Source organism: Stegostoma tigrinum, chromosome 1, assembly GCF_030684315.1.
Source record: "Stegostoma tigrinum isolate sSteTig4 chromosome 1, sSteTig4.hap1, whole genome shotgun sequence".
NCBI classification, from domain to species: Eukaryota; Metazoa; Chordata; class Chondrichthyes; order Orectolobiformes; family Stegostomatidae; genus Stegostoma; species Stegostoma tigrinum.
Window position 1 is genome coordinate 1,804,253 of NC_081354.1, and position 21,821 is coordinate 1,826,073.

Genomic DNA, 21,821 nt, shown 5'->3' on the forward strand with positions numbered 1-21,821 from the left:
CATGCCCATCCACGCTTGTATGTCCTCATAACACTTTCAACTTTTCTGACGATTAATTTAGTCATAAACTGGTTTTTAAAAAAGATTTTTTTGCAGCAAAGTAGTTAAAATATGGGAGTGAGGTATTTCAGACCATTCTAATCTACCTCTGTATCAGTCTGGTGCAGATATGTGACCACAGCGAAGAGTCAGCTACAAACCATGCAGTGCTCAGTAATTTGTCTCTAGTCAACAGCAGTCCGCTCGGGTAGAAAAAGTGAGAATTTAGTGTGGTATATTGGAGTCTGCAAAGCTCACTGCAACTGGTTATAATTCTATAAGATATAATCATCTGAAGGATTCTCAGCAAAATATAAATTATTTTTTCTTAAAAATCACTGTACAGTCGACTGCACTCAAATATATTGGAATTATTTCATTTAAAATTACTGTACAATAGAAGTAATGCATTTTCATTCTAAAACATTATCAGGCTACACTTTTCTCTAATTCTGAGAAATAGTTAATTAAAATATACAGATATTCCAATGCTTGCTGATAGAAGAAGAAGAAACTGGCAAAGAAAATAGGTGGATGATTTTCCAGATGATTGCCACCAGGAGTCAGCCTTGCCCATCAGTTGGACACACTGGTTTATGAGGTGCCTGCTCTGAATTCTCCGTTGTGAATGTATCTGTAGGTGGCACGCCATCTGAAAATCAACTTGACAACATTTGATTAGCAATATTTCAAAACCAAAGTTAGCACAAAGCACCAACAACAACATGGTTTCATACCTCTTTTAGGGGCATTGCCGAGCTTGTCATTGGGAACTTTTCCAGTCTTTTGCTGAAACACTAACATAAAGTCAAATCATTACATGTGGAAAGTTCCTGAGCAATAACATTTGATTTTTGACATTCTGTGATCTCTTCTGGCTGACATCAATCCAACCAGTTGCTTCTCACCATTAAAATGGTCCTTAAAACCTACCTCTTTGACCAAGCAGTAATATTTAGTATTTCCTACTATCTTCTTTCAGGCAGTGTATTCCAGATCATAACAACTCGTTGTCTATAATAATTCTCCTAACTGATCCTGTACTTCTCCTTTTCAGCTATCTTCAATGTGTTTTTTCAGCTGTGACCAACTTTCCAGTGGGAATAGTTTCTCCCTTATCAGCTTGTCTAATCCTGTCTGTTTGTTACTGTGGGAAGATAACAAACTGGTGTAGACTTCTCTCACTGTGTCTCTGTGAGGAAACTTCCATACTGAATGACGAATTACAGACTACATGGGAGCAGTTACTTTTCAGTAAATGGCTGATTAGATTAGATTAGATTCCCTACAGTGTGGAAACAGGCCCTTCAGCCCAACAAGTCCACACTGCCCCATGGAGCATCCCACCCAGACCCATCCCCCTATAACCCACTCACCTCTGAACACTACGGGCAAAGTAGCATGGTCATAGTTCAGCTCCTCTCCACCATTGGGAGTCACCTTTTTTTAAAATGCAGAATAGTTGCCACAGTCATATTAACTTCAATATTTTCTTGTTCCTACTGCAAGTGCCAACTCATGATCATGCCATCATTTATTCATTGTCTCTCTCACTCTGCACCGAGATCAGTCAATACCAGAGCCCATGTAACTCAACAATTGTCCAATTATAAGATACACAGGATGGGGACTGGTCAGTACAAATATTTTGCCACTAACCTTCCCAACAGATGTAATTAGAGGAGATCTACAACAAAGCAGCTTGAGTTTATGTAGCATTTTTACCAAAGTAAAAGTTCCAAAGGTGTTTCGCTATCACATATCAGCGAACGTTCAGCTCCTAACCACAAGAATCTGTTACGACAAGTGTCTGCAAGTTCAAACCATGAAGATTTCAGGGAGTTTCTTAAAGAAAGTAGAAAGACGGAAAGGGTGACAATTTAGGGAGGGAATTGGTGACAGTTTAGGGAGGGAATTGGGTGACGGTTTAGGGAGGGAATGGGGATGGTTTAGGGAGGGAATTGGGGACGGTTTAGGGAGAGAATTGGGGATGGTTTAGGGAGGGAATTGGGGACGGTTTAGGGAGAGAATTGGGGACGGTTTAGGGAGGGAATTGCGGACGGTTTAGGGAGGGAATTGGGGACAGTTTAGGGAGGGATTTGGGGACGGTTTAGGGAGGGAATTGGGGCGGTTTAGGGAGGGAATTGGGGACGGTTTAGGGAGGGAATTGGGGACGGTTTAGGGAGAGAATTGGGGACGGTTTAGGGAGAGAATTGGGGACGGTTTAGGGAGGGAATTCCAGAGCATGTCTCAAGGCAGCTGAAAGCATGACCACCATTGGTGGAATGTTTAAAGTAACAATGTGCAAGAACCAAAGTGGGTGGGAGACAGATCTCAGAAGGCTGTGGGACTGGACCAAATTACAAACAAGGGGGAGGGGTTAGGCCAAGGGGGGATTTCAAAATAAAGGGTGAAATTTGAAAGTGGAGGTGGGAGCAGGGATGTGAGCAAGCAGTGGGGTGACAAAAAAGTAAGTTTTCTGAGAGTTTGGGCAGCAAAGTTTTAAGTGAGGGTATCAAAGGTAGAAAATAGAGGTGGCCAGCCAGGTGTGTATTAGAAAGTCAAATCTAACACTAATGATGAAACAAGTTGAAGCAGGGGCAAGATCAATAATGTAACAGCTAATTGTCAGGAATATTATATTTTCTGCCACCCCACTGCTTGCTTAACCCCTTGCTCACACGTCCATTTTAAAATTCTCACCCTTAATTTCAATGATGAGTCAGCTTGAGAAGATCCTCTTGGGCACCACAAGAAACAATATGACCCAAGTCTCTGAAAAACCTGGATTGTTGTGAATTAAGTAGCAGTTAAAGAAAACCCATCCAATGCAATCTAAAGCCTGAGCCAGGTACAGACTATGAGTTTGCAATGTTTTTGGGATCAGGTTTTGTGGAGAGACTGAAGAAGCTAGGATTGTTCTTCTCAGCGCAGAGAAGGTAAAGGATGAGATTTCATCAGATATTCAAAATCTTGAAGGTTTTGATTGGGTAAAACACAGAGGCTTCTTATGGCGTGGTGTTAATGTCCCTACCCCTGTCCCAGTAGGCCTAGGTTCAAGTCCCACGTGCTCCAGAGCTGTGTAATAACATCTCTGAACACGTTAGTTAGGGGGGAAGACATAGGCTAAAATACAGAGCGACCGTTTCCAGTGGCAAGGGGGGTCAGTAATCAGAGGGTCATTGGCAAAATTAAAACTGTAGGAGAGGTGAGTTTTCTTTTTAAAACAGTGAGTTTTGTGATGTGGACCATATTGTCTGAAAGGATGATGGATGCAGATTCTGGACTAACTCTGAAAAGGAAATTCTATATGTCTTTAAGAAAATGTGATAGGGTTACAGGAAAAGACTGAAGAGGAGAGTGGGATTAATTGGACAGCTCTATCAAAGCATTGGCACAGGCACCAAAGGCATTTATTAAAATTCTTTTCTGGGATGTGGGTGTTGCTGGCTGGTCCAACATTTATTGCCCCACTTCTGGTTGCGCCTGAGAAGGTGGGGGTGAGCTGCCTTCTTGAACTGTTGCATTCCTGCCGCTATGGGTTGGCCCACAATGCCCTTAGGGAGGGAATTCCAGGATTTTGACCCAGTGACAGTGAAGGGACAACGATATATTTCCAAGTCAGGATGGTGAGTAGTTTGGAGGGGAACTTGCAGGGGACGGTGTTCCCATGTATCTGCTGCCCTTGACCTTCTAGATGGAAGTGGTCATGGGTTTGGAAGGCGCTGTCTGAGGATCTTTAGTGAATTTCTGCAGTGCATCTTGTAGATAGTACACACTGCTGCTACTGAGTGTCTGTGGTGGAGGGCGTGGATGCTTGTGGATGTGGTGCCAATCAAGCGGCTGTTTTGTCCTGGATGGTGTCGAGCTTCTTGAGTGTTGTTGGAGCTGCCGCCATCCAGGCAAGTGGGGAGCATTCCATCACAATCCTGACCTGCGTCTTCAAGATAATGGATAGGTTTTAGGGAATCAGGAGGTGAGTTACTCACTGCAGTATTGCTATGCTCTGGCCTGCTGTTGTAGCCACTGTGTTTGTGTGGTAGGATCAGTTGAGTTTTTGGTCAATTGTAACCCCCAAGATGTTGATGTTGGGGGATTCAGTGATGGGAACACCATTGAATGTCAAGGGGTGGAAGTTAGATTGTCTCTTATTGGAAATGGTCATTGACTAGCATTTGTGCTTGTGAATGTTATTTGCCATGTGTCAGTCCAACCCTGGATATTGTCCAGATCTTGTTGCATTTTGACATGGACTGCTTCAGTATCTAACGAGTCACGAATGGCGCCGAACATTGTGTAATCATTGGCGAACATTTCTGACCTTTTAACGGAGAGAAGGTCATTGATGAAGCAGCTGTAGATGGTTAGGCCTAGGACACTACCCTGAGCAACTCCTGCAGAGATGTCCTGGAGCTGAGATGGCTGACCCCCAACAACCACAGCCAACTTCCCATGTACTAGGTATGACTCCAGCCAGTGGAGAGTTTGCCCCCTAAGACTGATTGCTTCCAGTTTTTCTGGGGCTCCTTGCTGTCAAGGGCTGTCACTCTCACATCACCTGTCTCTCTTTATTTCTGAAACCTCCCCAAGTCTATCAAGTGCCTGACAGTTCTGTGCATATCTGCCCAGTTCCGATTACTAATTTTAACTGTGTCACTTTGTTAGCAACACTTTTAACAGATTTAATCTCCAAAATTCTCCATTAAACCTCTCTTGCTCCTTGCAACGTAGCTCTTTTGAGCAAACTAAAATCTTGTAATGTGGATCAATACAAAAGGTATTTTTATTAGCATTACTCTTGTTAACCACTTTTGACCATATTGAATATGCTATATAAAGTTGTCAATGTCTAAATCTGTGGATGAGTTTTGGCATTTGTTAATTTTGCTTGTTTCCCAAGTTGATATTTTTACCTGATGTTTGAATAAGGAATTAGTTTTACAAAATCACAAGCAAGAAGCTTCATGAGAGGTCCTGAAATGGTGTAGTGAGGATCACAGAATCTCCTGCTGCTTTGTCATTATCACACAATGCCCCTCTGTAAAACTCATACTTAACCGCTTGGAGTACAATGCCATTGAACTGAGACCCGACAGCAAACAGGTCAATGATGGTAATACATTGAATCAGACTGCAGCAAACACTCAACAACCCTATTGGTTGGACAGTGAGTAGTTTATTTGATGTAATTTCAGCTTGTGCTGAGGCCTGCAGTCTCTTAATGGTCTGAACTGCATCAGCCATTAATATCACTCTGTGCATATACAGAACCAATTTCCCATAGTTGAACATGCTTTTAGAAAATAAATTGGAAATAATTGGGAGATCCATTTTCATTTCCTAAATAGGCCTTTAATTGGTAAAAGCTTTATTTGTAACTATGGAATCACAGCCCAAGGGGAGGCCACTCTACCCATTAACGATGTGCAAACTTTCCGTTTGGGTCTGTTAACTTTAATCCCACAGCCATCTCATTCTATAAGCTGTCCTTTTCAATTTGCTTTTTATTCATTCATAGAATGTGGGCATCGCTGGCTGGGCCCAGCATTTATTGCCTGTCCCTCATTGCCCCTTGAGAAGGTGGGGGTGTGCTGCCTTTGTGAACAGTGGCAGTCCGTTTGCTGTGGGTTGACCCACAATGTCCTTAGGGAGGGAATTCCAGTGACAATGAAGGAATAGTGTTATGTTTTTAACTGAGGATGATCAGTAGTTTGGAGGGGAATTTGCAGGCGGTGATGTTCTCATGTATCTGCTGTCCTTCTGACATTAATCATAGAATCACATAATATAGGAGGCTATTCAGCCCATCATGCCTGGGCTAGTTCCTTGAAAGAGCTATTCAATTAGTCCTACTCCTGCTGCTCTTTCCATATAGCTCTACAAATGTTTCCTGTTCAAGATTATCCAACTTCCTTTAGGAAGTTCCAATTGAAACTGCTTCGATGCCTGTTCAGGCAGCTGTGTAAAAGGAAAAAAGGTCTCCTCATCATCTTTTTGTTTGTTTTGCCATTTACCTTAAACCTGTATTTTGCAGAAGCCAGACACCTGTCAGAGGAAACAATTTCTCCAAATTAACACTATCAGTTTTGAACACCTTGATTAAATCTTTGCTTAACCTTCTTTGCTCTTATCGCAGTTTCTGCTGTCCCTCTACATAAATGAAGTCCCTTGTTACTGGTACCATTCTGGCAAATCTCCTCTGCACCCTACCCAAAGCTTTATCATCCTTCTTAAAATGTGTACCTAGAACTGGACAGAATATCCCAAGCTGGGGCCTACCTAGTGTTCAGTGAGCTCCCATTCCAGCTGGTTAACATTCTGCAGTCTCGGCATAAGCCAGTCACCCCTAAAATCTCTGAATCACAAAGGCCTTTCCCCACCCAGATGTGCAGCTGCTTTCCCTGTGATCATTTCTTGTGGAGGAAGCATTTTGTTCCCATTCACCTGACCAGGAAGAGTACAAAAACTCATAACAGAGACAAACCCGTATTTCACTGCTCTATAACATCCCACTCTGACGCTGCTAAAATTCAGCATTGTTTCTGTACAACATTTGCAATAACTATTGCTGCAGCAAATGACATACCTTGAGCTATAAAGGGTGTGTTGTCCACACACTGCAGGGTCGTTGGTCGAGGAATAGGTGCAGGTGGCCTCTTTACAACGATGGCCGTACTTTCCTTTCTGTCTTCTGGTAAAATTAGATCATAGGGGTCTTCATCATCCATTGTTAAAGAATATGGATCCTCCTCACTCATTGCTTTCTCATTCTCTACCATTTTTGTGCACTCTTTAGCTGCTGTTAAAACAAATTGTGATTAGTTTATTTCTTATTTTAGATCTTAAAGATATGAGCATATAAATGAACCAATCCCCACCCCTTGGTGAATTGCACTGATAGTGAGTGAGAGTCCGATGAACAGACATTGCTAAGAAGTCAACTTCTTTTAAATTCACCTAATTTCAGGGAAATCAAGTTTACTAAAATTAGCCAAATTTGTTCAAAATTATGAAGTAATTTAAGAGCATATGGGAAAAAGTACTGTTTGCAGTGTCAGGAAAGTTAATAACTTCAGCAGAATCAGATTTAGGGTGGTTTGGAAAAAAAATGGAACATCAAAACATAGAAAATAGGGACGAGTGTACGTCATTCAGCCTGCTGCACTAATTAATTTGATCACGTCTGATAATCCAACTCTACAGGCTGTTTCTGCTTTTCCCCTTTGATCCCTTTAGCCCAATCCCTACATTCAACGCCTTCTTGAAATCATACCACATTTTGGTCTCATCTACTTTTTGTGGGAGCAAATTCCCCAGGCTCACCATTCTCTGGATGAATGGTTTGCATTGCATCCTTAGACTGTGACCCTGGTTCCAGACATCACTCACCATCGAGAACAGCTTTCCTCCACCTAATCTGTCCAGTCCTGTTACAATTTTATATGCTTCTGTGAGATGCCCTCTCATTCTGCTGAACTCCAAAGAATATAATCATAATTGATTCAACTTCTCCTCATACATCAGTCCTGCCAACCCAGGAATCAGACTTAATTCAAATTTCACTACCAGCCATGGTGGGATTCAAACTTATGTCCTGAGACCATTAACCTGGGTATCTGGTTTATTAGAGATAACAAGGTGTAGAGCTGGATGAACACAGCAGGCCAAACAGCATCAGAGGAGCAGGAAGGCTAACATTTCGGGCCTAGACCCTTCTTCAGAAATTCAGGTCACTTCTGAAGAAGGGTTTAGGCCCAAAACATCAGCTTTCATGCTCCTCTGATGCTGCTCGGCCTGTTGTGCTCATCCAGCTCTACACCTTGTTATCTCAGATTCTCCAGCATCTGCAGTTCCTACTATACCTAGTTACAATACCATTCTACCACCACCTCCCTCGATCACCTGTGCACGGGGCAGCTTGAGGTGATCTGGGACATGCAGCCTGAAAGGCCAATAGAAACAGATTCTATAGGAATTTTCAAACGGACTTGAATAAATACTTAAGTTTGAGACATTTGTCGGGCACAGGGGAAACACCAGGGTGAGTGGGAATATTCGGATAGCTCTTTCAAAGAGCTAGCGTAAGATTGATGTGTTAAATGAGTCCTCTGTTGAATTATTTAGTGATCTTCTAATTCTATTCCATGGAACAGTAACAGGAAAGTGTGGAACAACTGAATGCCTAACTGGTCAGCATTAATTAGAAACACATACCTTTTACAAAAACATAACTTTGCAGCTGGTGGAGTGAAAATTGTAACACTAAGTGAAGGTGATATTTGCATTAGGTACCCAAGAGCAAAAGATCGATTGTGATGAGAATTTTTGTAAACAATAAGATTCAGATAATCACTTCAGAAACTGAAAAGTTATTAGTTGAAAGGCCTGTTCACTAGCTGTTTCATTGTCTAATATAAAAATGATCAAAATCAGAAGCTAAGTCCGGATGAAAAACGTCATAAGATCCGCGTTTTGTTCTATTATTCGGAAAATTCAAATTAAGTCCAATTCTGACATCTCTAACGTACCAAAATTTATCACTCCCTCATTTGTGGCTGTGTCTTCAGCTGCCTGAACTTGCAATTCTCTCTCCCAGCTCTCCACTTACCTCTCATTATTTAAGAAATTGCTTAAATCCTACCTCTTTATGAAAAAGACGGCAGACGTCTGATCTAATAGTGTCATACTCTGTTGGATAATGCTCCTGTGAAGCGCTTTGGCACGTTTTGGTACATTAAAGGTTCTAGACAAACATTGGTTGTTGTTTGGTGACAATGAGCCCACGACACTGTTTTGAGGAAGAGTAGGGTGTTTTTCCTGTTGTCCTGACCTATGCTTATCCTTCTATTTGCATCACTAAAAGATGGATTAACTGGTCCGTGTTGTTTGTGGGAACTTGTGCGCAAGTTGTGTTTTCTAGACTGCAACAGGAATTGCACTTCACAAAGGATTCATTGATGGTGAAGCAAGTTGGTCAGTCTGCAAGCTGTTACAGAAAATAAAACCCAAAAGAACCACAGATGTTGTACATAAGAAACAAAATCAGAAATTGCCGCTAAAGCTCATCATTTTTGAAGAGAATCAGAGTTAACATTTCAGGTCTGGTGTCCCTTCCTCAGAACCCAAAGCATGAACTCTGACTTCTCTTCCCAGATGCTGCCAGACCTACTGAGCTTTTCCAGCAATTTCGGTTTTTAAAGCTGTTACAGATGTCCAGTTCTTTTTGCAACCGTTTTTTTCACCTTTAGCAATTTTTTTTAAGTTCCTGAACAAAAACAGAAGTTGTTGGAAAAGCTCAGCAGGCCTGGCAGCATCTGTGAAGAGAAAATCAGAGTTAACGTTTTGGGTCCAGTGACCCTTCCTTAGAACACTGGAGCCTACCTCAGGTCACTAGACCTGAAACATTAACTCTAATTTCACCTCACAGATCCTGTCAGACCAGCTGCGCTTTTCTAGCAACTTCTGTTTTTGTTCCTGATTTACAGCTTCCGCAGTTCTTTGGGTTATTTTTCAAGTTCCTACTGTGCTTCCTCTTTGCTGACAGTTCTACAGTTTTGCTTTTCCTTTCTTGATCTGGTTCACTAGTGCCCTTTAGGGAAGGAAACTGCAACCTGGTCTGGCCAACATGTGACTCCACACCCACAGCAACTGTCCTCTGGGCAGTTAGGCGTGGGCAATAAATGCTGGCCTAGCCAGAGACATCCACATTTGAATAAACGAAACTGTTTCACTTGGCCACAGGGAGGCATACATGAACAGTGACTTGTGGTTACTGAATTCCCCACCCCCTCTCTGTGGATGAGTTGTAGCTTCCAATTGGCACTAACACCAGCAGCAATAGTTGAGATCAGTGAGGTGCAGGATTGATGCCACAAACATTGCAGCTTGTAGCAAAGCTAAGGATCTGCCCCAGCTGTCTCCCAAATCTGATCAGATTTTAGTGTAAAACAACTGTTAGAAGCAGAGTAAAACATTCTGGCGGCATTTAGTACACACTTAAATAAGTACTTAATTTTGTAAAAAAAGTCAATATTCCTATAGACGTGAATCAGTGATCACAGTGTTTTCTGGAAATACAAAAAAGATCAGCTTGTGGAAAGGCAATTCATACCATCACCTCTATCATCCCTGACATGACTGCATGCTTATCACACTGTTCATTTAGACTCTCTGTACCAGCTCCTCCATGTGCTGGTGTCAACCTGCAGGATGCTAGAAAATATGGGTATGTCCTACATAAAATATTATCCAAAGTAGCTATCCTCATAAGTGCAAATCCTGAATAAAATCTAGTACCCAGCACATTTTACACCATCACAGAGACCTGTCATAGACATGCTGGGCCAAGTGGCCTTCTTCATGCATGCTGTAACCATTCTTTATTTCAATAACTTTGACCTGCATTGGAATCCCTGCCTCCAAAGATGGGCAGGGAATTCAGAAGGATCATACATTTAACTTAAGTCATGTCATGCTTATTATGGATGTTGTGTAATTATAATCTGATTAAATATTAATGTACAAGCTTTTCTGACAAGCTTGTCTCACAACATATTTCTGGGCAATATCTGCAACCTTGCTTTGACCTCCTTAATTCTAAAATCCTCTGCCTTAGGCTCTGTCTATTCTTCTGAAACAATTGCAAACGTATTGGGAAAATCAAATTATGGGGGATACACAACACCCACAAAAATTCACACACTGACCTTGAAAGGATTGGAGATACTCTAGAATGATTGGGGTTGAAAAGGTTCAATTCACAAGTTGTAGAGTTAATCTTGGATACCCTCAAGAGGATAAGTGGTGGATTTAGTTAAGATGTTTGAGATGATTAGAGGATTTTACTACATAAATAGGTACAGGACACAGAACCTTACAGGAACCTGAATGATGTAGGCTTTGACAAGAAATGTGGCAGAATTACACAAGAGGTCCTGCAAGGCCTATTTGAATTCAGAAGCAACTCACTGCATCTTGTAACTATATCAGGGCATTGCAGTGAAATCCTTGTGAGGTAGTGGTGAGTTGCCTATTCGGGGGGTGAGGGGGTGGTGGAGGGAGGCAGGTCAATTGTGATATATGACCTTATTAACTGCACATTCCATCTCACTAATATGGAGCTTTCTGTCCCACCACCCACGTGAACAAGTTAGACACAGGATTTTCAACATGGTACCAGAGTGGGCTCCTCAAACTTCAGCTCGCCATCGGCTGCAAAGAGTCCATATGTTGCTCAAAATGAGCTATCCATGGGCATCAACCACACACACCCTCTGTCCATGGACGTGGACATCTGACAATTGCCAAACCCTCAGGATCCTCACAGCTATTCCCGAATCCACTTGTAGAATGCTTAGGAAGTACAAACCTGCTTTGAAAGGCCACTGCCTTGTGGGGAAGTACAGGCCCAGCTTATGGATTGGATCAGGCTGCATGGCGGGACTGCACATACGCTGTCTCAGCACTTGCTCACAGAGTGCCTGCCTGCAGAATCCACGCTTTGCCTAGCCTTGCCTATCAGGCAGCTTGTTGTTAGTCAGCAATCATCAAAGGGTGAGGCATCTTGCAGTACAGTCGCATGCTACATCATCCCACACCTTGGCCTGGTGCAGCAACTTATACAGCAAACACACAGCAAGTAAGCAGCCTTGACTCAAAGTATTCAGGGACTTGAGCCTTAGTCCTCATTGAATTCCATGAAGGCAATGGTTAGTCAGGGGACCCCTGCAAAGTCAGTCAAAGGCAGGCTCCAATACTGATCCAGGAGATTGGCCACAGACTGATGTCCAGTTGGGTTATTTTTGTTCAGGGGAACCAGGCCTCTGCAGTCCAGGGAATCAGTCATGATCAGCCCTGTGGCTCCATTGTGACCACTTTGGCTTTAGGGCTAACATAGTTGGGGAGATATATCGGCATCAGTCAGGGGTTTGCGCACTTCTCTGGGGCTTTCCAGGCTGTCACTCACGGGGGTGAGCCACAGACATTCTGATGTCTCCTCTAGAGGTTCAGGGAAACAAAGGGGCTGCTACCACTGGATGGAGACTTGGGAATCTATTCGTGGGGTTTGGGGGCATTGCAGTCTGGGACAAAGCGAAATTGTGAATTCGGGGAAAGCTGTATTTCTAATGGGATAGAGTGTATGGATAGGAATGGATTCTTGTTTGAGGGGATGGGTGAGTTCATCCACATCAGGAACATCCTAGCTTCAAGGTAGGGCCAGTGTACTGCCACACCTAGCATGGTCACTTCAGATGGTAAGGCTGATGGGGAAGGATATAGAGTCAAAAGCTCATGTAGGCAGATCAGGTGGGAATCTAGGGAGGTGCAAAGCCTATGGGATTCATAGAAGGGGCTATCTGGAAAGGTATCCGAATGTTTGGGACTGCATGTGATTGGGACACTTAGAAGTGGAGGCTGGAAACCACCACGTGCAGATTGCTCCTTGTGGTCTTCCATCATCCCTGGAAATTGAAAGACCACAATGGGAAGGAAAATGGCCTCACCTGGAGGTCACAGTGTCTTGACCTGTGAGAGGGAAGGCTGCAGAGCCCAGTGATATTAGGCACTTCAGAGCACAACAACATTATACTTGGTGAACCTAATGCACTGGCTGTCTGTGTGCTGTACATCTCCTTGTTCCTTACATTCCTGACCATTCAGCACCAACACTTCTGTCACAGAGGCTGGGGGAAGGCCAAAGGAATGTTTATCCAAGAGGGGCAAAAGTGCAAACAGAACCCACTCCACGTTATATACCACATCCTTCTTACTTCTATATACTGCAACAGGTTCTCAACACAGCCATTCATCCATGGTACGTCCTGTATAGAGTGAAATTGGTATCATGTTGGCATGGTTACATTCGGGGCTACAGAGGATTTTGCCCCAGTTATAGTGAAGGAACAGCAATATATTTCCAAGTCAGGATGGTGAGTGGCTTGGAGGGGAATTTGCAGGGGGTGGTATTCCCAGGTATTTGCTGTCCTTGATCTTCCAGATGGAAGTGTTTGTGAGTTGGAAGGTGCTGTCCAAGGAGCCTTGGTGCACTTGTGGATGGTATACATTGCTGCCACTGTGTTTGGTCATGAAAAGAGGGAATGTTGAAGGCAATTGATGGGGTTTCAATAAAAGGGGGCTGCTATGTCCTGGATGGTATCAAGCTTCTTGAATATTGTTGGAGCTGCAGCTACCCAGTCAGGTGGACAGTATTCCATCACAATCCGGACTTGTGCCTTGGAGATGGTAGACAGGCTTTGTGGAGCCAGAAGGTGAATTATTTGCCAAAGAATTCCTAGCCTTTGATCTGCTCTTGTATCCATAATATTAACACCTGGTTTAGTCAGTACTAGTAAGCCCTTGGGTTTGATAGTGAGAGATTCAGGTAATACTGTTGAATATCAGTTGGAGATAGTTAGGTTGTCTTTTTGGAGTTAGTCACTGCCTGGTACTCATGCAATATGTATATTACTTGCCATTTTACAGCCCAAACCTCTGCGCTAAAGTGCCAGTTTATATTTTATACTCACGTGTCTAGAGTGAGGCTCAAATCCACACACCTTTGACTTTAAACATGAGAATGAGCTACAGTTAATGGCTCCTGGAGATTATCTTCTACATTCTGAGAGATTCTACAACAGAGATTCTTCTGATTCACTGTGTTACTGCACAGTGCATCTATTATTAAGTATGAATTTCATTGCTATTGATGTATTATCAACATGGAATCTCCTTTGTGTGCATTCTACAAACAACATCATGGTTTTGTGTTATAAATGGTTGAGAAAATTCTTCACATAAGACCATTTACAGCATTATTTTGACTCTAAAATAGAAATGGAATATAGGAATAGAAGAGGAGATCCCATTTTCTTAAGGAACGAGATAATCACATTTTCACAATAGATTCCAGATTGTTACAGACAGGCACAAGTTAAATGAAAGAAGAAGCTTATATTCACATCATGTCTTTCATGTCCTCAGGACATTCCAAAGTGTGTTACAATGAATAAATTACTCTTACAGTATGTACACTTTCTTATATTCAAAAATATTTTTAAGAGAGAAGGCGTATTGACAACTTACATTGTTTCTTTTATCTAGAATTTATAGAATGGACAGTTAAGGGAGGCAGCAGAGGCAGACTTTGAAACTAAATGGAGAACTGGGCAGAGAGTTTATAGAGTGGAATCTGGTCTGAGCAGTGGACTATGACAAGATTCGTGGCAGAATCAGACTAGCAGCACAAAGAGGACCAGTTGGAACAACTCACTCTATCTTTGTTACACAGATAGCAGGAACTGCAGATGCTGGAGAATCTGAGATAACAAGGTATAGAGCTGGATGAACACAGCAGGCCAAGCAGCATCACAGGAGCAGGAAAGCTGAAGTTTCGGGTCTGGACCCTTCTTCAGAAATTCAGATGCTGCTTGGTCTGCTGTGTTCATCCAGCTGTACACCTTGTTATCTCACTCCACCTTTTATGCTTTTCAAAATGCAGAGTGAATTTCTCACTTGCTAGCAGTGAGATGCCAATTAAATGGGATTGTTTCTTGTTAAATGCATTGTTGATGGCACAAATTGCCTCATTAGTAGTCAGTTTCCTGTCTCACTGACTGCGCCAAAGATGCTGCAGCATAAGAAAACTCAACGTGGAAACTAGGGTAGGTATCTAATGGATTTAGTTTGCCACTTGCTTTGAATGACGTCCATGTTGTGCACAATCAAACTGCATCACAGGGAACAATCCAGGAGCACCAGGCACACACTATTTGTCCATAGACATTGGGAACTGCCAATCCATCATGACCACGATGGTACCTCTCTGATAATCTGGTCGGCCATCCATGAAACACAGACCTGGGCTGCAGGGCCCAGCAGCAACTAGCATTGACAGGCTGCTGCAAGGATGCTCTCTGTGCGCACAGGCTCAATGACTGGTCATGGTCGCACCGACAGCCTGCTTGCTTGCCCTTTCAGGGCTTGCACAATTAGCGCCTGTTTGTATGATCACACCATTTATGCGTTAAGGTATTGCCTTGCTGTGACATGCCTGTTATAGCACTGGGGCTTGAGGCAGAGCCAAAGGCTCTCAGTGGCACCACCTTGAGGTGCCCTTTTGCACAGAACAGGCTTCTTCTCAGTGAGGGAACTCTCCGGGTGGGAAAATGGACATCTTGATGAATGGCACACCAAGATGTCTACCTAACATCACCATCATTTATCAGCTACCTGCCACACATTCATTTAACCAAATGGCCACCTTAGAAGCTAGTCCACATTCCCATCAAGGAGGTTACACTGTCGGTCAGCAAGTTACTGACCAGCACCATCAGTCACAAGCAGAGTCCTGGGATTTCCCCACAGTCAGTGGCCTGCTTGGGACACCCTCTGTCAGGGGATCTATCCCAGTGCAGTCTAGGGAGTGTTCAGCTACATTCCCTCTCATTTTTCTTGTCACTGCACAGGCCTCCAAGATCCACACACAGTAATGACTCTGGAACTGGAACTCAATGCAACCACACACTTATGGAATGTTAGTCTTCACTGGTCAGTCCTATAGGGCCGGCACGAGTTGTCGGGGGGGGGGTCACCAATTGTCAGCTGGGGAGCTGCAAAAGCAGTGCTCAGCAATCTGGCCAGGAAGGTCTAGGGACTGATTGTTGAAGTTGATCACAGGGACTGGGGTGAGCACAGTCAGTGGTATCATGGAATCCCTACAGTGTGGAAACAGGCCCTTTGGCCCAACAAGTCCACACCGACCCTCACCCCTCACAGCATCCCACCCAGACCCATCCCCCTATAACCCACCTAATCTACATATCCCTGAACACTACAGGCAATTTAGCATGGCCAATCCACCGAGCCTGCACATCTTTGGACTGTGGGAGGAAACCGGAGCACCCGGAGGAAACCCACAGAGACACGGGGAGAATGTGTAAACTCCACACAGACAGTCACCTGAGGTTGGAATCAAACCCAGGCCCGAGCACTGTGACGCAGCAGTGTTAACCACTGAGGCACTGTGCTGTTCATCCTGTGATCACTAAAGAGAGTTCAAGTTGGGGGGGGGGGGGTGCTTCTTCTGGGCATTTCAAGATGTGGGAGGAATCACTGCTATAAGGGATGACAGTGGAGGAAACAGAGGCGTTTATGGAGGTGAAATAAAGTCAGTAACATTCAGAAACTCAGGGGGATGGGGTATGTGGAACAGCATCAGAGAGCACAGTAGGCTATGGGAAAGGTAGTGGTTAATGGCAGTGATCAGAACTGTGTTTCCACAATGGAAGCATTCATTACCAGGGTGGGGATCGTCGGGTATTATGCTGGCGTAACAGTAGTAGACAAAGTTCATTGTGGTTGATTCACATTGGGGAGAAATGGATTGAAATAATCAATGGAATCACTACAAGGTAATCAGGGACAAGGAGGCTCTGAAGGGGATCTGGGTGTGGTGCAGCCCAATACAGGCAGCGTCCTGTAAAAGCTGCTTTCACGGCCATCACTTTCCATTCTGTAGATGTGAGTTTGTAAGAGAAAAAGGCTGGAATAATGCCTGAAGTGGGCAGAGTTTGATGGCTGAAAGCACGGCGACCACCTTTGCTGGACATGATGATATTGTAGCAACAAGCACAACAAAGTGATTTGCCTGTTGGCTCTCTGTGCAGAGTGAGGAGTTTAGAGGTCAGTCACTGGTCACAGATGATTTGACACATGGCATTGATGATTGCAAATTCAACTTGAAACATCTCATTAATCTGGAAACTAGCAACAATGGTGTTACAAAAGGCCAGCATTGTTTGAAGATGAACCACTGTTCATTTAACTATCAAGAGTACTGTGTGAGCTACACACTCACCTACCTTGTAAGTCTCACAGTGGTCTGTACTGAATGCAATGAGAAGTTGAGCATTTGGCGTGGGTCTGAAGTAGGAAGAGTGGAGTTGCTGCTGGCACTCCCTTCTCAATAACATTGGATGATTACTCAGCCGGCACGGTACTTTCACCAAGTTGCTGCACATGCTGAGCCTGAATGTGGCTGTCTGATGCAGACATGCTACTCATTATCAGGGTGCAACATGTCTCAGTGAGTACTGAAGTGTGCTCAGCCTCATCTGCAGGGTATGCCTCTGAAGACTGTCCTGAGGTCAATGAAACTCACTCGCTCCTTCAGTTCCTAGTTTATGTCCTTTCCACCCAGAGTGAGGAAGCCTGCTGCTGGTTGCATGTTAGTCACTATGGCTGCCTTCCTGGGAAGGCAAAGACTGCTTCGGAAGGATCAGGGCCAAGAGACTCCTCAGGAACAGCAGTAGGCCCTTGTGGAGGGAGAGGAGCACACAGGTCACATCAGGATGTATGGGGTCAGCAGGAGGTGCAGCACATTCTGGCCCTGATCCTGCTTTCTGGTAATGAATTAGAATTAGAATTAGAATCCTTACAGTGTGGAAACAGGCCCTTCGGCCCAACAAGTCCACACCGACCACTGGAGCATCCCACCCAGATACATCCTGCTACAACCCTGAACACTACAGGCAATTCAGCATGGCCAATCCACCTAGCCTGCACATCTTTGGACTGTGGGAGGAAGCCCATGCAGACACGGGGAGAATGTGCAAACTCCACACAGACAGTCGCCCGAGGCTGGAATTGACCCCGGGTCCCTGGTGCTATGAGATTGCAGTGCTAACCGCTGAGCTAGGTGAGGTACTGTGTTGTCACAGGTTCCATAAGTTCTGGGACACCTTGGTGCAACAATGCTCAGTGCAGGAAGGGGAGGTTATCTTCTCCTGGTAGGTCACTGCCACAGTGAATGCTTAAACTACCAGTTCCTTCCAGGGAGTGAAGGGTGATCTGTGTGGGATCGCTCAGGTTGTGGATCTACAAATGCATTAGGACATGTAAATAAAAGCTTGTGTTTGTAATGTTGGGTGTGAGCACAAGAGATGCTGGTGTTTTGCTGGATGTGTGCTGAGTTGTGAATTATTCTGGGAATTATATGTGATAAGGTGGGGCCAGAATCACATATGAGAGAGGTACAAATGTGCAATTAATATGGTGAGTTTGGTAAAATCAGACATCACAGCTGTCCAAAAAACTTGATACAAATCAGACTTAGTTAAAAACAATGATAACAAAGTGTGGAGCTGGATGAACACAGCAGGCGAAGCAGCATCTCAGGAGCACAAAAGCTGATGTTTCAGGCCTAGACCCGTCATCAGAGAGGGGCAAACACCAGATTCAGCCCAGCAAGTCACAAAGTGGAATCTTCTGCTCCCATGGAATATGGGCATCACTGGTTCGACCAACATATACTGACCAGCCACAAATGCCCTATTTGGCAATTAAGAGTTAACCATACTCCTGTGAGTCCAGTTATTAGTGGGCTAGATCAGTTTAAGATAGCACTTTCCTTCCTTAAAGAATGTTGGAGAACTAGATGAATTAGTGAACAATCAACAGTGGTTTCATAGTTGTCATGAGACTCTTAATTCTAAAATTTTATTGAATTTTTAATTTTTATTGAAATCTGCTATGGTGAGATTTGAACCTTGGATCCCAGGCCATTTCCTGAATCTTGGGATTAAATAGCTCAGTGATGTGACCACCAGACCGCTTTCTCCCCTACTGACACCTATTTAAGAACAAATAGAAGAATTGTACCAAATGGTTTAGTTCAGTTACAATGCGCTTTTCCAATGAACAATTTCATTTTTAAGAATAAAAACAAAATTTGTTATTTTTTCATTTTATTATTTTCTTGTTCAATTCTTCAGATAGTTTTCCTCAGTTCTATTCAAGTGCTGAACTTGGAGGTCAGAGAGGCATTAATCAGGTAGATTGGTGCCATGCCCAATCTCAACCTCCTTCTTGCCACCACCAGAATTAAAGGCCTACGATCGAGCTTCCTATTTCATACGTTTGTGCGGTTCAGTAGGCTTTATCTGAAAGAATCAGCACTGGTTTCTCATCCCATTTGAAATTATATCATGCACTGTTACCCAAATGTTCATGAGGACAAGTATGTCAGAGATTTCAGGACAATCGAAGTATTAGATTTTGGGACTGACCATTGATTTCAGGTTAGTCATTCCCTATACTTTCAGAGGGCTGGGTGGTACTTACAGCTGTTTATATTGCACTTTGCCATCATTTCATAGACATTTTCTTCTTCATCTTTTTCCGCACATTGATGAACGTCATAATTATTCTGGAATGTATCCTCCCTCCGGTATCTCTCAGTTATTGCCTGTTTAAGAACAAACAGAATGATTGTACAAAAGGATTTAGTTCACCTACAATGAGTTTTTCAAAAATGTCACATTTTAACAGTATTTATTCATTAATTTTTTTTGTTTTTCACTTCCAGTTTCAGTTAGCCTCCATCACTTATATTCAGTTGCTAAACTACACTTACAAATTAAAATTTCTCAGGTGAAAAATTAAAATGCACAAGATATTTGCACGGAAATTGATCAGGTGCAACTAGGATTGCCAGTCTCTGAATATAAAATAATAATTTCAGTATTTTCATGAAGTCATAAGAAAATAGAATGGACAAAAAATCTGTTAATGATAATATATTGAAACCCAAGGCCCAGCCAGAATGGATAGGATTGGACAATTTCTCCTGTCAATCATGGCTGGAGATGCACTAATGTGGGGGACTGGAATTGATTTTATGACATCATTTGTATTATGTAACATTCTCCAGTAACCACATTTTGTTGCAGAAATAATCTGGCTTTTATCAGGAGACTTTGCAGTTGCTTTGGTCATCAGATTTGCTTGTTAGAGTTCATGAAGACTCATTTTAAATAGATTCTGGAGATTGTTTAAATTAGATACTGTTTGCAGGTTTGTGAATGCTGCTCCAGTCTCCAGTCTCCCTCATTGGCTAATTCCACGTCCATCAATCCTCACTTTGTTTGTTTTATAGGCTAGTGTGACATATCTATCCCTCATTTTTCAAGACAACTCTGACCTGTCAACATACTTACAATTAATAGCATTCAAAACATGACCAAGACAGCATTCTTTAGTTAGCTTAGTTCCTGGACCTTAGAGTTGATTCTCATCTTACCTTTGAGGGTTTCTCAGGCTCACAGGAGCTAACAGTTCATAATTGGATGAAACATTTTCTGAGACATTGCAAATTGGCTGACAAGTTTGGCAATGCTTCAAAAGAAAAATCATTCTTCAGACAGCTGGAGGTTGTGATAGATACGATGTGAAGGTAACTAATTTCTCCTTCTAATTCATCCCATTTGCAATTTGTCAACTTGAGGTTCGAAAAAAGTGCGCCATGGCCTCTCTCAAAAAACTTTAAAACTTGGAATCCTCTTCTTGTTTAAATTTGTCCTTTCTGGTGAGATAATCTTACAGTTTTTTTTCTCCTTTTCTTCCCAGTTATAACCTCTCATCCCTGGGAGTGCTTTAGTGAATCTGCTGCGCAGACTTTCCAAGATATTAATGTCCATTTCTTATTATTACTCACAGAACATTAAAATAATAATACTCTAACAAGGGCCTAACCAAAATGTTGTGGAAATTTGAAACCCTTTTTATATTGTTGTCACAGCTGTAACCTGATTAGGATGCTGACTGATCTAGAGTTTGTACACTGTACTCGGTAATTGCAATAGCATGCACTTTATGCTGTCCAGATAGGTGCTAAATAAAATCAAATAATTTCTATTTCTAATAGCAATGGCTCAGTGGATAGATTCTCACCTTTGAGTCAGTAAATTGTGTTCAAGTCTCACTTCAGAGATTTGAGGACATATTCCAGTGCAGTCAAGAGGGAATACTGCACTGACAAAAGTGCTATCTTTTATAATGGATTTTAAACAAAGCATTAAAGATCCTATGACTATTTGAAAGAACAGGATGGGAGTTAACCCCGTGTCTAATCAATATTTGTTACTCAATGAACACCACAAAATCAGTTTATTTGATCTTCATTGCATTGCTTGTGGAATCTTGCTGTGCACACATTGGTTGCTGCATTTTCTTCATTCCAACAGTGACTGCTTTATTGCCAAAAAAGCACTTTAGAACACCCTAGGATCCTGAAAAGTGTCACAGAAACGCACGCCTTTCTTTTCACAGACACTTACAAAATAAAAATATGTAGTAAATCACTTGGAGAGAGGATCATACTGAAGCTGCAGATATAAAACCACAGCATTCTCTGTAAATGACTGTAATGTAACATTATTAATGAACCTGCAGTCTCAAACTCAATGCCAGGTCTCAGTAAATTACAGGCATGATCTTGCTCTTACCAGAGTTCGGTTGAATAATGTAATTCCTACCAATGATTGGCAGGTAGTCTATGCCATTGCATGATTTATTAGAATTCCTACCAATTGTTTTTAAACTACAGTAACTACAATTGATGATATTATATTTGTGATGTCCATTGCCTGTTCTGTGAGAATGAACATTCAGTAACATCCATCTTTATTCCTGCCTTCACTCCTCTGATGCTCACTCCCTCAGCCATGCTGTTGTTACCTCCAGACTTGACTATTCCAGCAGTCCCCTGAATGGACACTCACTTACAACATCTGTAAAACCTCTGTATATGTCCAGTCTTTAAAACTCTGCTTTCTGCACTAACCTTACAGTATGTCTTCTTGTCCTATCACCCCTGTCATTACCTGTCTATGTTGACACCCAGTTTAGCAAAGTCTCAATTTTAAAATTCTCATCTACGTTTTAAAATCCCCCCATGACCTTGCATATGCCTATCTCTGCAATCTCCTTCAGCCACACAGCTCTCC

At 42.8% G+C, this 21,821-nt stretch overlaps 1 protein-coding gene across 3 annotated transcripts in view; it reads right to left on the reverse strand.

The window, feature by feature from the left end:
* LOC125456430 (B-cell scaffold protein with ankyrin repeats-like) overlaps positions 1-21,821 on the reverse strand; it is a 247,585-nt gene that overhangs the window by 24,312 nt on the left and 201,452 nt on the right. For all 3 annotated transcript variants that reach the window (XM_059646916.1, XM_059646955.1, XM_059646930.1), the window contains 3 exons: positions 19,159-19,282; positions 6,626-6,838; positions 777-836 (listed from right to left, as the gene is read on the reverse strand). In XM_059646916.1, the coding sequence (XP_059502899.1) occupies positions 777-836; positions 6,626-6,838; positions 19,159-19,282 (397 nt within the window). The remainder of the gene's footprint in view (positions 1-776; positions 837-6,625; positions 6,839-19,158; positions 19,283-21,821) is intronic.